At 42.2% G+C, this 14,829-nt stretch overlaps 1 protein-coding gene across 2 annotated transcripts in view; it reads left to right on the forward strand.

Moving 5' to 3' along the window:
- The first annotated feature begins 2,843 nt into the window (after window positions 1-2,843).
- UBTD2 (ubiquitin domain containing 2) overlaps window positions 2,844-14,829 on the forward strand; it is a 46,017-nt gene continuing 34,031 nt past the window's right edge. The window contains exons 1-2 of one of the 2 annotated variants that reach the window (XM_016145096.2): window positions 2,844-2,970; window positions 4,420-4,517. In XM_016145096.2, the coding sequence (XP_016000582.1) occupies window positions 4,490-4,517 (28 nt within the window). In that variant the 5' untranslated portion in view covers window positions 2,844-2,970; window positions 4,420-4,489. Of the gene's footprint in view, window positions 2,971-4,419; window positions 4,518-12,892; window positions 13,299-14,829 lie in introns of those variants that run through there. The other variant, XM_016145095.2, reaches the window with a different exon arrangement.

The raw sequence follows: 14,829 nt of genomic DNA on the forward strand, positions 1-14,829 counted from the left end.
TTGGGCTTTCTTTTTTTTTTTTTTTTCAACCACAATCAGATGCCCATGGGAGATGAGCTGTAGAGATTCTCAGAAATACACTCCACGTTAGTGTGTTAAGTGTAGGCTTGTTTTTAAATGCAAATGCCTCTGAGAACCTCTGTCTTTTCAAAACTCTCTTAGTTCTTCTGGTCGCATAAGGGGGAGTGCCTATTTTCTGGTCTGCTTGTATTTAATTACCTTTTTTTAAAAAAACACCACTTGGTAGTTTTTCAGCTAAGAAGTACAAGTTTGGGGTGGAGGGTGGGGTGGAAAGGGAACTCCTGAATTCCCAAAAATACACCTCAAATATTCAGAATTCGGACTCAGGACTCGTATATAAGACCCAGTTGGATGTTGGGGTGCTACCTCTCCATCTCCTGCCTTGCCCTGCCCACTCACAGACACAAGTCAGTGAACAGGACAAGGGCTCCCACCTCTGTGCTTGTCACTCATCATCAAAAGCGGGAAGTTCCAACATCGATTAGTATCTCCTCTGTGTGGACTGAAAGAGAGCCATCCAGGGTCAGGCCAGCAAGTAGCTTTGGTGGCAGGGAGAAGAGGGAGCCAGCATCCCCTTGCACACTGCTCTCTCTTGCCCTATATGGGCAATATGTCCCCTTCATAGTCAGAGTCCACCCCTAGCCCCCTATAAGTGGGTCAGTAACATCGGCCAAGAACACACCACTGGGCTATGTGGTTCTCTTGCCACTCGTGTCAGTTGTGACTCCAACGTGCCTTTCCTTGAGTTCCTCTGCAGACATCCGCATTGGCTCCGGCAGACCTGCGACAGAATTCCAAGGGACAGAATGGCCCTGGCACAAGATAACTGAGTTTTAGAGCCTGTAAAGACAGTCCTGAAACCGCCATCTTCATGTATGAGAGCACAAGAGCCCGAACCCTGGAGCCTGCTCTGTGCCAGGCTTGGTGCTGAGAGCTAAGGATAGAGAGATAACTAAGAGCAGTTTCATCTAGCCAGAAAGAGTGACCTACAGACAACTACAAGTAACTCTGGGGAGAACTGTAAGAGAAGATCTACACAAAATGTTGGAAGGGCACGGAGTGGGAAAGGAAACTTGCCTGGGGTGAGAGTTATGAAGAACCACCCAAAAGGCCACAAACAGGGGACCCCAAAGGTGAGGGTAGTGTTTGGGAAACAAGCTGTTTGAGTAGCACACTCAGAAATGTTGCCTTGTCCACATCTCACCTAATTTTTTACTTGATTAACTCTTCCAGCACTTACCTAATATTTTACTTGATTAACTTAAAATTTAAAGTTTTTTTTTAAGAGAAGCTTTATATTATGACAATAATTGGAAACCTGTGTTTTCCATAAATAGAATGTAACTCTAAAAGTAATGAATGACAGTGAAATAGTGTCATTGAGTTCCAGCTAGGTCCAGTTAGTTACCTATTAAAAGTTCTGACCCTGAGACCTGCTCGCTCTCTGTCACAAGAAGATTAGCATGTGTTTGGGAGCTGTTAAAGACAAGCCAACACCAAACTGAGATTTTATACTTCTATAAGCGAAAGAATTGCAGGAATACAGAAAATGGTAATAACTTGCACACTAATTCAGTGTCATTTCATGCATGTGAAAATGCCACTGAGATTGCCTTTTCCATGCTTTAAAATTCTGGATTAAATACAGTATTAAAAAGTACTGGATAAAACTTGAATGCTTCTGTTAGGTCTAGGGGGCATGGGACAATATAACCAGAACACAGACTAGATGTGATGGTAGAAATGTGAAAGAATAAACGTGGTACTCTGGAAGCTGGGGAGCAGTAGGACATTTTCATAGCTGCAAAGTGAAATGTGATCAGAACCACCTCATTTGATCACCTTTTTCTGAATCTAATAATGCTCATTGAGGTCCATGTAGACACAACTTTAATTTTAATTGAAATTCTTTGATCCTCTTTTCATAACACTACTGAATTATAGCATGATTTGTAAAACCCTTTGTGTGGAAGGAAATAAAAGGAAGAATTCTTTATAGAGAAGGTTGCTATAACACTTGGCACATTACATGGTCATCCTGTGTTTATGTATCTGTCTCCCAGCCAGACTGAGACTCCACTGGGAAGGGATCTCCTGTTACTTTTCTCTGCCTTCTGAGTATGTGGGGAAGACTCAGGGAGTCGTTTTACTACTCAGTGTTTGCTGTGAGAATGCCCAATCTGTAGGGTGGTGGGAGGGGAAGGAAAAAATCAAATACTCTAGTATGCATCTGACTTATGTTTTCTCAATGTGAGACAATGTAGCATGGCAATTAACTTGACTTTAGACAGAACTGAATTCTCCTTTAAGAGTGAGGATAGTGATAGCACCTGCCTCACGGAGTTGGTGTAAGGGTTAAATGAATACATATAATTAGACCGGTGCCAGCAATTGTAAATACTCAGTTGTTGGTAGCTATCATTATTATTGTTGTTATTGGTAGAATTACACAAATTATCAAATGTTTGTGTATAGTAGACACTGTGAGTTTTTGCTGGCTATAATGTATTTTCCTTTCTCCAGGTAGTATTGCCCTCATTTCCTTGGGGGAACCACTTTCTGAATCTAATAATGCTTGGGGGAACCTGCTCTCAAGCCATGTGATTTAGATGAGGCAGGCTTCACTCATTGGTGGCAACAACAAGCACATGACCCACACCCAGCCAATCAGGGCAGCCCAGACTCCTCGCTCCAATTGGCTCAGTAATGGGCACATGACCCAAGCCAAGCCAATGAGAATTGGCCTCGGGACCTTTGCGGCCATATTGTGGAAAAGGAATTCTTTTCTATTGGGCAGTCTTGCCTCGTGGACGCCCGGAACGCTCTTCAGTACAGCTGGAGGCCATGATGGGGAAACGTTTGGTCAACTACCAAGCAGAAGCCCTATCCCTCACATATCTGTAGAGAGAGCATATAACAGTTCCAGCTTCACCTTCCTGTCGTCAGAAGGTATGTAATTTCGGCTGGGTGGGCCATGAGGCAAGGGTATTACGTTCACCACTTCTTGCTTTTGAAAGCAACAGCAGCACCCACCTGTAGCTTTGATACACAAACGTATCTTTGCTGCTTAAAGCCCTACCGTTACTACTTACCTTCCCAAGATAAAGTCTAAGGCCTTTAACTGGGCACACGGCTCTTCACAAGAGTGCCAACCATTGTCCTATAGGTGCTTGGGAGGCAAAGATAAATAAACCAGGTTCCTACTCTCAAGCAAGAGAAACCCAACCCAAATGGGCTTACAGAGATTAAAATTATAATGTACTGACTTATGGAACTGAAAATTTCAAGGAACAGATTTGGGTATCGCTAGATCCAGTTTAGATAATTTTCAGGGCATGGTTTTTCCTCTTTCTCAGCTGTATTTTCCTCTTTGTTGATTTCCCTTTTGGAGTCTCTCCTATTGGAAAGTGGTCTCAATTTTTCCCTTTACGGGGGCTCGAAATTTCTTTCCTCCCAAATTCATTTTCAGAAAAAGATTTTCTTTAAACAGTTGTAAAAAAAAAAAAAAAAAAAGGAAAAGTCCTTCCTCTGACTCTTATTGGCCAAGACAAGATTGGGTTACATGCCTATCCTAAACCCATCACAGGTTTGGAATACATTGACTGGCTCAAGTCTGGGTCTCAGGACCACCCTGGAGTAGGGGATGAAGCAGTCTCCATTGGAACCATATGGACTGAGTCAGGTTACAAGATGTGATGGAAGCAGAGCCCTCAGTCTGTGTTTGTGAAGTGGGCTATGCCTTCTTGCACCTCTGCCTTAGCCATGAAGAGAATATACCCTGTTTAGGCATATTGCTCCAAGGAGAGCAAGAGGCACAGGAGACAAACCTTCACTCAACCTTCAGTCTGGAGCAAAGTCTACTTGACCCCAATGGGTATTAGCTAGCCCTAGCTGACCTGAAGACACATGGGAAGCCATAAATTATTTGGAAATAATTTTCAAACATGTAGAAAAGTTGCAAGAATAATCCAAAGAACATCTGTATTTGGATTTACTTGTTAACATTTTGCCCAATTTGCTTTATCACTTTCCCTTCTTATATGTAGTTTTTTTCTGAAACATTTGAGAGTAAGTTACATACATCATATCTTTTTACCCCTAAATCCATCAGTGTGTTTTACTTAAGAATGAAAACATTCTCTTTCATAATCGTAGCAGTTATTAACTGCAGGAAATTTCACATTGACAATATTTTTATCCACTCCACCATTCCTATTCCAATTTTATTAATTGACCAATTATATCCTTTATAGGATTGTATTTCTTTGGTCTCCTGCAGTATGGAACAGCTTCTCAGCTTTCTTTGACATTTTTTACAACATACAGCCTTTCTCTTCTTTTTATTATCACATGTTCTCCATTTGTATTTGTTTGACAATTCCTCATGATTCCATTCAGGCTGTACATCTCCAGTCAGAGTCTTACAGAAGTGACATTGTTATTCTCAAGGAATCCTGTTGGGAGTCGCATGATGTCCTTCCGATCATTTGGTCAAGGTATTGTGCATGTTTTCTTCTGCATTATTACTATTTTCTGCTTGCAACAGATGAGCAATTTGTGGGGTGATATTTTAAGACAATGCAAATACCCAGCTCTTAATCAAAATTTCCTTCATGTATTTACCATACATTAATGATTTGTGCCTTAACCAATCTTTACTACTGTCTTAGTCAGATCAGGCTGATACCACAGACTGGGTGGTTCAAACAAGAAACATTTATTTCTCACACTGCTGGAGACTGGAGGCCTGAGATCAGGGTGCTAGCATGGGCAGGTTCTGGTGAGAGCCCTTTTCTCTTTGTATCCTCACATGACAGAGAGACAGAGCTAGCTCTCTTCCTGTGAGGACACTCATCCTATCATGGGGGCTCCACTCTCATGACATAATTACCTCCCAACAGCAGCACCTCCAAACACTATCACATTAGGGCTTTACCATATGAATTTGGGATGGTGGGGGACACAAACATTTAGTCCATAACAACTATCATAGTTGAAAAGTGGTGATTTTCCAATTCCAACAGTTTCTTCAGATCTAAACCCACTCTTCATTGCCTGCTCTGAGAAAATGGATATGGGCCCTTTAAATATTGTGCCTTTGCCAGTTGGCACAATGTTTAGCTTTGACAGTAGAGGGCACTGGAGAGACATTGCGGGAGGAATTGCCATTCTCTCACTCTGTAGGTTCCCACAGCATTGGGTAGCTTCTCCAGGGCCAGGCTCCTGGGATGTGTGCATTGCCTAGTTCCTGCAGCACAGACAGCTCCTGTCGTGCAGCACCTTCAGGACGCATGGCTGCTGCAGCACCAGGCTCCTGCAGTGGCAGCAGCTCCTCCAAGGCCCAGCACCTGCAACACACAAGAGCCAACAACACCTACCAAGCAGCCGTTTCCCAGCCATTCCCCCTCGGGTAGTTTCATAGCAGAGTCACTCTGGTGAGATACCTCTTATAAACAGCTTTCCTACAGGACAGATTTCCAGCAACTTCAGTGATGTGTCACAACACTTCTGTACTATTCAGCAAGCCAGGGCCTTGTCCTCTTTGATAAGATCTGGCTCTTAACCCTAGGAGGTCCTCTTCCTTAAGTGGACTATCTTAGCCATAGAGGCATGGCTTCTTTTTAGCCAATGTCCTCTATTCTTTAGAGTTCCCTTTTCCCTTCTATAAAATTGAAATATCAGATACCAAAAGAACTTTAAAGAGAAAAAAGAACTATAGAAAATAGCTCTCGTAAATGTAGATGCAAAGATACTAAATAGAATTTGAGCAAATTGAATCCAACAGTATATTAAAAAGGACAAATGTCATGATCAAGTCAGGTTTATTCAAGGAATTCAAGTTTGGTTTAATATTTGAAAATTAGTGTGATTCATCATAATAACAAACCAAAAAGGAAAAACCATATGACCATCTCAGTAGATGCAAAAAAGCACTGACAAAATCCAAATCCATTTTTAAGTAAAAAAAAAAAAAAAAAACTTTCAGTAAACTAGGAATGGAAAGGAAATTTTTCAGTCTAATAAATGGCATCTATAAAGAGCTACAGCTAACTCTAACAACACAACAACAAAAAAGCCAATTAAAAAATGGGCAAAGGTCTTGAAGAGACACTTCTCCAAAAATATACAAAGGGCCAACATGCACATGCTCAAAGTTATTAGTCATTAGGGAAATGTAAATGAACACCACAATGAGATACCACTAATACTCAATAAGATAAGTATAGTAGTAGTAATAATAATAATTCTCTTTATTTTAATAAATAATATGTAAAATTCTCTTTATTCACAGACAAATGATCTATTTAGAAAATTCAATGGAATCTCTAAAAGAGCTACTAGAACTAATAAACTATTTAGCAAGGTTATAGGATATAAGATCAACACACAAAAATCAATTGTATTTCTATGTGCTAGCAACAAATAAGCAGTAATTGGAATTACAAAAACTACTATTTTCAATAGCATCGAAAAATGAAGTCCTTAGAGATGCATTTGATTAAAGATATATGTAAGACCTGTGTACTTAAAACTAGAAAGCATTACTGAGAGAAAGTAAAGCTGTAAATAGAGATATACTGTGTTCATGGGTTGGAAGATTCAATATTGTTAATATGACAATTTTCTCAAATTTATCTATAGATTCAGTGTAATCTCAATCAAACTCCCAGCAGGTTTTTTTTTTTTTTTGGTAGAAATTGAAAAGATAATTCTAGAATTCACATACAAATGCAAAGAATCTAGTTTTCAAAACTACTTTGAAAAGGAAGGACAAAGTTGGAGGATTAATACAACCTGATTTCAAGACTTATTATAAAGTTACAATAATCAAAAATAATGTGGTGTTGGCATCAAGAAATACAAATTGATCAATGAAATAGGGTAAAGAGTCCAGAAATAGGCCCACACATATATGGACAACTCTTTTTTTTTTGCTTTGCAAAGATAAAAAAGCAGTTGAGTGGAGAAGAGATAGTCTTTCTACAAATGTTGCTGACCAAATGGATATCTATATTGGAAAACATAAACACAAAAAACAAACTTTGATCCATAGCTCACACCATATACAAAAATTAACCCCAAACGGGTAATACACCTATCTTTAAAACCCAAAACGATAGATCTCTGAGAAGAAAACATAGACAAAAGCCTTTCTGACTTTAGATCTGGCAGATTTCTTATATATGACATCAAATACATTATCCGTAAAAGAACATACTAACAAATTGGACCGCATCAAAACTTTTATATTCTGCCTTTTTGAAAGACACTATTAAGAGAATAAAAAGACAAGGGAAAGACTGAGAGTCAGTATTTGGAAATCATATCAAAGAGTTGTATTCAGAAAATATAAACAACTCTCCAAACTCAATAATAAAGCAAACAACCCAGTTTACAAATGGGCAAAAGATTTGAACATGTACTTCACCAGAGAAGAGATACGAATGGCAAATAAGCACACGAAAAAAAGTTCAACATCATCAATCATTAGGGAAACAAAAATTCAAACTACAATGAGATTCCAAACACACCTATTAGAATGGCTAATGTTAAAAACTAACTCAAACCAAATGTTGGTGAGGAAGTAGAGGAACTGGAGTTTTCCTACAATACTGGTGGGAATGTAAATGTTAAGACCACTTCGGAAAATAGTTTGGCAGTTTCTTAAAAAACAAACAAACAAAAAAAAACACTACCATAGGATTCATCCATTTACTAGGCATGTATGCTACCCAGGAGAAAGAGAGGCATGTGCCCATACATAGACTTGTACATAAATAAATGTTCATAGCAACTTTCCTTGTAGGCATGAAAACCTGGAACACCACATGTGTTCAACAAGTGATTGGACAAATTGGTGTATCCATACAATGGAAAATGTCTCAGTAATTAAAAAGAATAAACCCTGTAATACAAATGAATCTCAAAATAATTATGCTGAGTGAAAGAAGCCATTCCAAAAAGAGTACATACTGTATGGTTTCATTTACAGAAATTTTTAGAAAATACAAAGTAATCTACAGTGACATAAAACAGATCAGTGGTTGTCTGGGGACAGGTGACTGAAGTGGTACAGTAGAGATGAAGAAGCGGCATGAGAAAACTTTTTGGGATGATGGATACATTTGTTATCTTGATGGTGGTGATAGTTTCGCAGGTGTATACATATGTCAGCTTTATAAAGGTATACTTTAAGTGTGTGCAGTGTAGTATATTAAATTTTTAAAGTCGTGCTGGTTGCTGGCTGGTGAATGTATTGTAGGAGGAGGCAGGAAAAGATGCAGGAAGGCTAGTTAGGAAGGTATTACAATCACCAAGGTGAGAGATGGTGGTGGCAGTAGAGACTGAGAAAAAGTGGAGAGGCTCAATATATTTAATGGATAGCATAAAGAAGACTTGATAATGGATTGGGTGTGAGAAGTGAAGAAGATGGAGAAATTACCAATAACTTTTAGGTTTGGGACTTGAGCAATTCGATGAACTATGGTGCCATTAGTGCATGAGGAAAAGACTAAGGTGAAAACAGATGGATAGAGAGTGTGGAGAATTGAGTTTTGTCAAGGACCTGTGTTCCATCTGTGGCTCAGATCGCACCAGGAAATGCCTGACGTGGTAGTTAAAAATGCTGGTTCCTGGACTCCCTCCAGCCCCAGTGAATTAGAATCTCTGGGAAACTGATTTTAACAGGCTCCCCAAGTGACTAAAATCTAGAGTTTAATAGTTCCTGGACTTGATTCTCCCTTCTCTTTTCCCTCTTTCCGGATTCTTCTTCCCCTCTCCCTTGCTAATTCTGCCTGGATAATTAGCTAAGCGAAGAAGGTATTGGAGATATAACAATTATAAATACATAACACCTAACAACAAAGCCCCAAAATACACGAAGCAAAAACTATTGGAGCTAATAAGTGAGTTCAGCAAGGTTACAGAATACCTGATCAATATACAAAAATCAATTTATTTCTATACACTTGTAATGAACAATCTGAAAAAGAAGCAACGAATCTAGTTATAAATGGCAAGTTCTGCTATTTATAATAGCATGGAAAAGAATAAAATACTTATGAATCAATTTAACAAAAGTGTCAAGTCTCATACACAGAAAACTACAAAATATTATTTAAAGGAATTTGAGACATAAATAAATGGAAAGACATCCATGTTCCTGATTGGAAGGTTTAATATTAAGACTGCAATACTTACCAGATTAATCTGCAACTCCCAGTAGATGACTCAACACATTTCTCGTCAAAATTCCAAAATTCCAGCTGTTTTTTTTTTTTTTTTTCAGAAATGGGCAAGCTGATAAAATTCATATGGGAATGTAAGGGACCCAGATAGCCAAAATAATCTTGAAAAGGAGAACAAAGTTGGGGACTCGTACTTCCTGACTTCAAAACTTACTATAAAACTACAGAAATCAGGACAGTGTGGTTCTGGCATAAGGAGAGACATAAAGACCAGTGGAATAGAACCCCAGAAATAAACTCTAACATTTATAGCTAATTGATTTTCAGCAAGGGTGCCGAGACAATTCAATGTGGGGAAAGACTAGTCTTTTCAACAAATGCTGGAATACTGGAAATCTACATGCAAAAGAATGTGAGGTTGGATCCCTACCTCACACCATGTAAAAAAATTAATTCAAAGTGGATTAAAGACATAAAAGTCAGAGCAAAAACTATTAAACTTTTAAAGGAAAACAGGTATACATCTTTGTGACTTTGGATTAAACAATGATTTCTTAGATATGAGCCCCAAAGCACAAGTGACTCAAGGAAAAATAGGTAAATGGACTTTATCAAAATTAAAAACTTTCATGCTTCAAAGGGTACTGTCAAGAAAGTTAGAAGACAAACCAGAATAGAAAAAAAAATTGCAAATCATGTACTTTCTAAGGGACTTGTAATCAGAGTATATTAAGAACCCTTACAACTTAGTATGAAAAAAAATCCTGTTTAAAAATAGGCAAAGGATTTAAGTAGACGTATATCCAAAAACAGATGTCAGTCCGGTCAATAAGCACAGGAAAAGACATTCAACATTATTAGTCATTAGGACATGCAAGTCAAAACCACAACAAGACACTCTATATATTTAAAATGGATGCATGATTTTTTATTCCCTTATTTGTAGTTAGTGGGAATATAAAATAGTGCAGCAATTTTGGAAAACAGTGTGCCAGTTCCTCAGAGAGTTAAACACAGAGGTACCATATGACCAAGCAGTTCTACTCTTAGGTATATACCCAAAACATACATCCACACAAAACCTTGTACGTGAATGTTTGTAACAGCTTTATTCATAATAGTCAAAAAGTGAAAACAACTGGAATGTCCATCAACTGATAAATGGATAAACCAAATGTGGTGTAGCCACAAAGTGGAATATTATTCAACCATAAAAGGGATGAAGGAAAAAAAAAGGGATGAAGGAAGGACTCATACGTGCTACAACATGGATGAACCTTGAAAACGTTATGCTATGTGAAAGAAGCCAGTCATAAAAGACCACACAGGATTCTTTTTAAATAAAGTGTCCAGAATGGGCAGATCTATAGAGACAAAAAACAGAGTAGGGCTGGGGATGGGGGTTGGGAGGAAATGGGGAGAGTGACTGTTAATAGGAATGGGGTTTCTTTTCAGGGCAATGAAAATGTTCTGAAATTTATTGTGAATATACTAAGAACCATTGTACACTGTAAATTGGTGAAATGTATACAAATTAAATCTTAATAAAGATGTAAAAATAGAACAGCGCACACACCCCCACACACCAAGAAGGCACTTTTCCACAGAAGGCCTTCAGTGGGTTAGGCCGCATGCAGTAAGTTTAGATAGGTGAAGGTGGACATAAAGACCCCCCGCAGAGTTTGGAGCATTGTTACCGCCTAATTTTACAGATGAGAAACTGAGCTATATAGAAATTTAAGGTCATATGGCTAGAACAGAATGGAGGTCAGAATCCAACCTAAGAAATTGATAGAGCTGGAGCCCTTCACTGTCCCCATTACTCCGTCTCCCAGAAACTTGTCTCTCTCTGCTCTAAGATAAAGGCAGGATGGAGAACACCCAAAGCCGAGAATCTCTCAGTGAGATTGCTCTCTCTTCTTAGCGCCAACTCCACAGTGCTCATCAGAAAGCACTCATCACTTGGGTGCCTACCATCTGTTTAATAGACATCGTGGAAGTCTTGGTTTCAGCAATTTCTACAGCAAAATTCAGGACAAAGCAATCCCTTTGAAGATATTCAGCATGCACCTTCTTTCCTTCAGGGAAGTGATGTCTGTCTGCCTACGTGAATACTCAGCTGAGAACGATCAGCTAGAAGGCTCTGTGACACTGCCTGAATCTCAGAGCAACCTCTGCAAACTCAGAAAAATGTCTATATCCAAGCTCTTTTGAATGTTCACTGCTACCCAGGACAACACCAATTCATCAGGATAAATTTAACATAGCAGACTTCTGTTTCTCACAAGACATTTCTGTGCTTTAAGTATAGGGTTTTGTTTGTTGAGCCCTCATATTTATCTGATTATCAAAGAAATAATACAAGGACCAAATCCCTGCAGTTTGGAATTTTCTGAGTTTGATTCCCACATGTGAAATAATCCTAAGTCAAAGTGTGTTAACATTTTTAAAGGCTCTTGAACCTCGTTGCCAAATTGCTTTGCAAAAAGATTGAACCAATTTACACTCCCACCAGCAGTGTATGAAAATATATTTAAATGCAAATTCTGAGCCTCAGAGAGTCTTTCTTAGGTATTTCACTTAAAAAAGATTTTTTTTTTTTTAATGCTAAGCAAAAACTGACCCAGGATGTTAAAAAAAGAAAGTCTGATATAAAAAATGGAGCGGATAGTTAAAACAGCTCTTAGGCAGAAATAAGCTTTAGCAAGGTCCAAGCAGGATGATAAAAATTTTAAGGCGTCATAGCAAAAAGCACAATTCTGAAGGGACCATTAATAATTTGGCTTAGATGGGGATAGCGGCCGCCAAGAATGTCGGGCGTGGTCAATGTACCAAATTCTAGTTTAGAAAAAGCTGGTTATTTTATTTATTTACACTTCCCGATGTTCTGAAGACAATGTAAGATACCTAAAGGGAGGGGAAGTCGCATTCTGTCTGAATAATCAATCTCGTGAAAATGGAACAAACCCACGCCCCTTGAACTACGGTCAGCGCTTATCTCTCCCCACATGGGATGCCCCGCCTTGGTAATCCGAGTTCAGCTTGCAACCACAATGACCGCCTCTATGTCTAATAATGGGGTACAGTGATTTTAGGGGGCACGGAGGTGGGGCAGGCAAGTGGGTACCAATCCACTGAACCCTCCACAAATCCAAAAGGTGCTGGGACCTCAACCTTAGGCCAGGACCCTTTCTCCAGTTACTTGGGAACTCCTGGTCCCCGCCGGCGAGTCTTCCATTACTACTTCTCTGTGCCCCCCTCCCACCCTAGAGGGAGCCAGAAACTCGACAGCGCCCTTCTCCACTTCGTTCTCACTTTTGTTCTTCCCTTCCTGCTCGCTCGCTCGCTCGCTCTTCTACTCTTTCCTTTCTTCTTCGCATCTTCCCCTCTCCCGCCTCCGCGCCTCCTTCCCCTGCCTCTTCCCCCGGACCGATCCTTCCTTTCGCCTCGGTCGCTCGGGTTCCCAGCGCCCCTCACCTTCCCTCGCCCCACTCCGCTCCCCCGCCCCTCCCCCTCCGCTCGCAGCCTCTGCCGCAGCCAATCAGCGCGCGGCCTCCCGCGGCCCCGCCCCCCGGCGGTTCCGGGCGGGCCCGGCGGAGCCCGGGCGGCGGGTGCGGAGGGCGGCGCCGCGGGGCGGGGGCCGATGGGACCTGGCGGACGGGCGGCGCGGGCGCGGGGCTCGCCGGGACGCGGGCGCGCAGGGCTGTGAGCGGGCGAGGCGGGCGCTGCGGCCCACCCGGGATGGGCCAGCCCGGGCCTGGCGGGGCCGAGCCGGAGGCGAGGGCGGCGCGCGGGCCAGGCCTGCGGGGCGGGCGGCCCGGGGGCTGAGGTAGAAGTGGGCGCGGAGGAAGGGGCCGAGCCAAGGCGGTGGGTGGAGCGGCGAGGGGGGCGGAGGCTGGGCCGCGGCGGGCGAGCGGAGCGGCGCGCCTGTCCGGAGCTCGGCGGAGCCGGAGGAGGCTGAGGCGGCGGCGGGCCCGGACGAGCGCCCGGAGGTGGCGGACGAGGCGCCGGGGGCCCCCATGGGCGGGTGTGTGGGCGCCCAGCACGACTCCTCGGGCAGCCTCAACGAGAACTCGGAGGGCACCGGAGGTAGGTGAGCGCCAGGGGGCAGCCTCGGCCCCCCATTGTTCTTGGCCAGGCCCGGCCACCTGTCCCGGCCCCCGCGGGCCCGCGGGGAGCGCGGCCGGAGCCCCCGCGCCCCTTTGTCATCCCCTCCCCACGTCACTCCCCCCGCCCCGCTTCCGGCCGCCCCGCTTCCGGCCGCCCCGCCGGCCGGGGGGTCGTGCCCGTGTCTCCCGGCCCCCGAGAAAAGTCCTCCGCGCATCGGGCGTGTAGCCCTCCGCCTCCTGACCCCGCCGCCCCTGCTCGCGAAACTCGGTGCAGAAACTGCCTCTCTGGCCACCTCGCTCCCTCTCCAGCCCGTTTAATTATTCAGGAACAGGATGGCGGCGCTGGGGCTGCAGAATAGCGAATTGACGGGGGGTTGGGGAGGGGAGCCTAATGCATTCCCTCCGTCGGGCCCCGCCACATCTCTCCGCACCCTTCCTTGTTCAGCAGAGTTGGCTGGGCTCAGCTTTCCCGAGTTTCAGATGACAGCTGCCCTGGTTGGTTCCAGTTTGGCCATTTAAACCTGCAAGTTTCTGGAGCTCGGTCGGGGAAGTCTCAAGTGGCCACAGGCGTTATTTTAACGAGGGGTGGGGAAACGGCCTGCCGGAGTAGAACGTGGCTCCTCGCTGCAACGTGCGGGTGTTGGGCCAGCTTGCTGTCGGGGTGGGCTTGTCAGATTCCTATCTGTCTTACGTAAAGGAAAATATGTAGGATAAAAGTATAAATATATGAGTCCAACTTCCCACTAGTATCAGTTCTTTAAAAGTTTTCTAACACGGAACGCACTTAATTATAAATAGAAGTTTGCTGGGGGAAAGTATTTTAATTCAGTAGGTGATGTAGTATAGAGCATAATAAAATTAATTCCACCTTAAATGACCTTTGCCCGATTAATTCTATACCTCATGTGCAGCTTAGAATTTTAGTTAAACAGCTTCTAGGCATAGCAAAGATGACAATGTTTTGTTGCAACCTTCTATCTCAAAATGTGGGGCTTATTTGTGAATTCTTCAACTAACTCGTTTGGGGATTAAAGGATTTACAATTTTTCCTTAGTATACTGAGTTATTGCTTGTCCTGTCACTTCAGCTCCTTCTATAAACCATGTACACCTACCTAACTTTTGACTGATGGATTTCGTGAATTACATGATGTTTGACCTTGCCACTTCATTATAATCTGTGGGTATCCTGAATGACAGAATCCTGAGCAGATAGTTTGAGAGCTCAGTGAAGTGTTTCTTGAAAAAAATCGTCCATGGAACCTCAACTGTATAGTGCATTTTAAGTCCTAACATTACTTGGTGGTATATGAGTGACAACAAAGCAGGAAGATAAAAAGGGTGTGATTTCAAACAGCCTTGGGTCAAGGTCAAATAGGGGCTCATGGTGATTCTCCCTGTCATTTAGGTGATCATTAATGGTACTCAAGTATATTAATATTTGTTGTAGGTAGTGTTTTAATTAAATTTCACACATTTTAAAATTCTAATAAACATTTTTCTCTTCTTGGT

The sequence above is a fragment of the Rousettus aegyptiacus genome, unplaced genomic scaffold (assembly GCF_014176215.1).
Source record: "Rousettus aegyptiacus isolate mRouAeg1 unplaced genomic scaffold, mRouAeg1.p scaffold_m13_p_7, whole genome shotgun sequence".
NCBI lineage: Eukaryota > Metazoa > Chordata > Mammalia > Chiroptera > Pteropodidae > Rousettus > Rousettus aegyptiacus.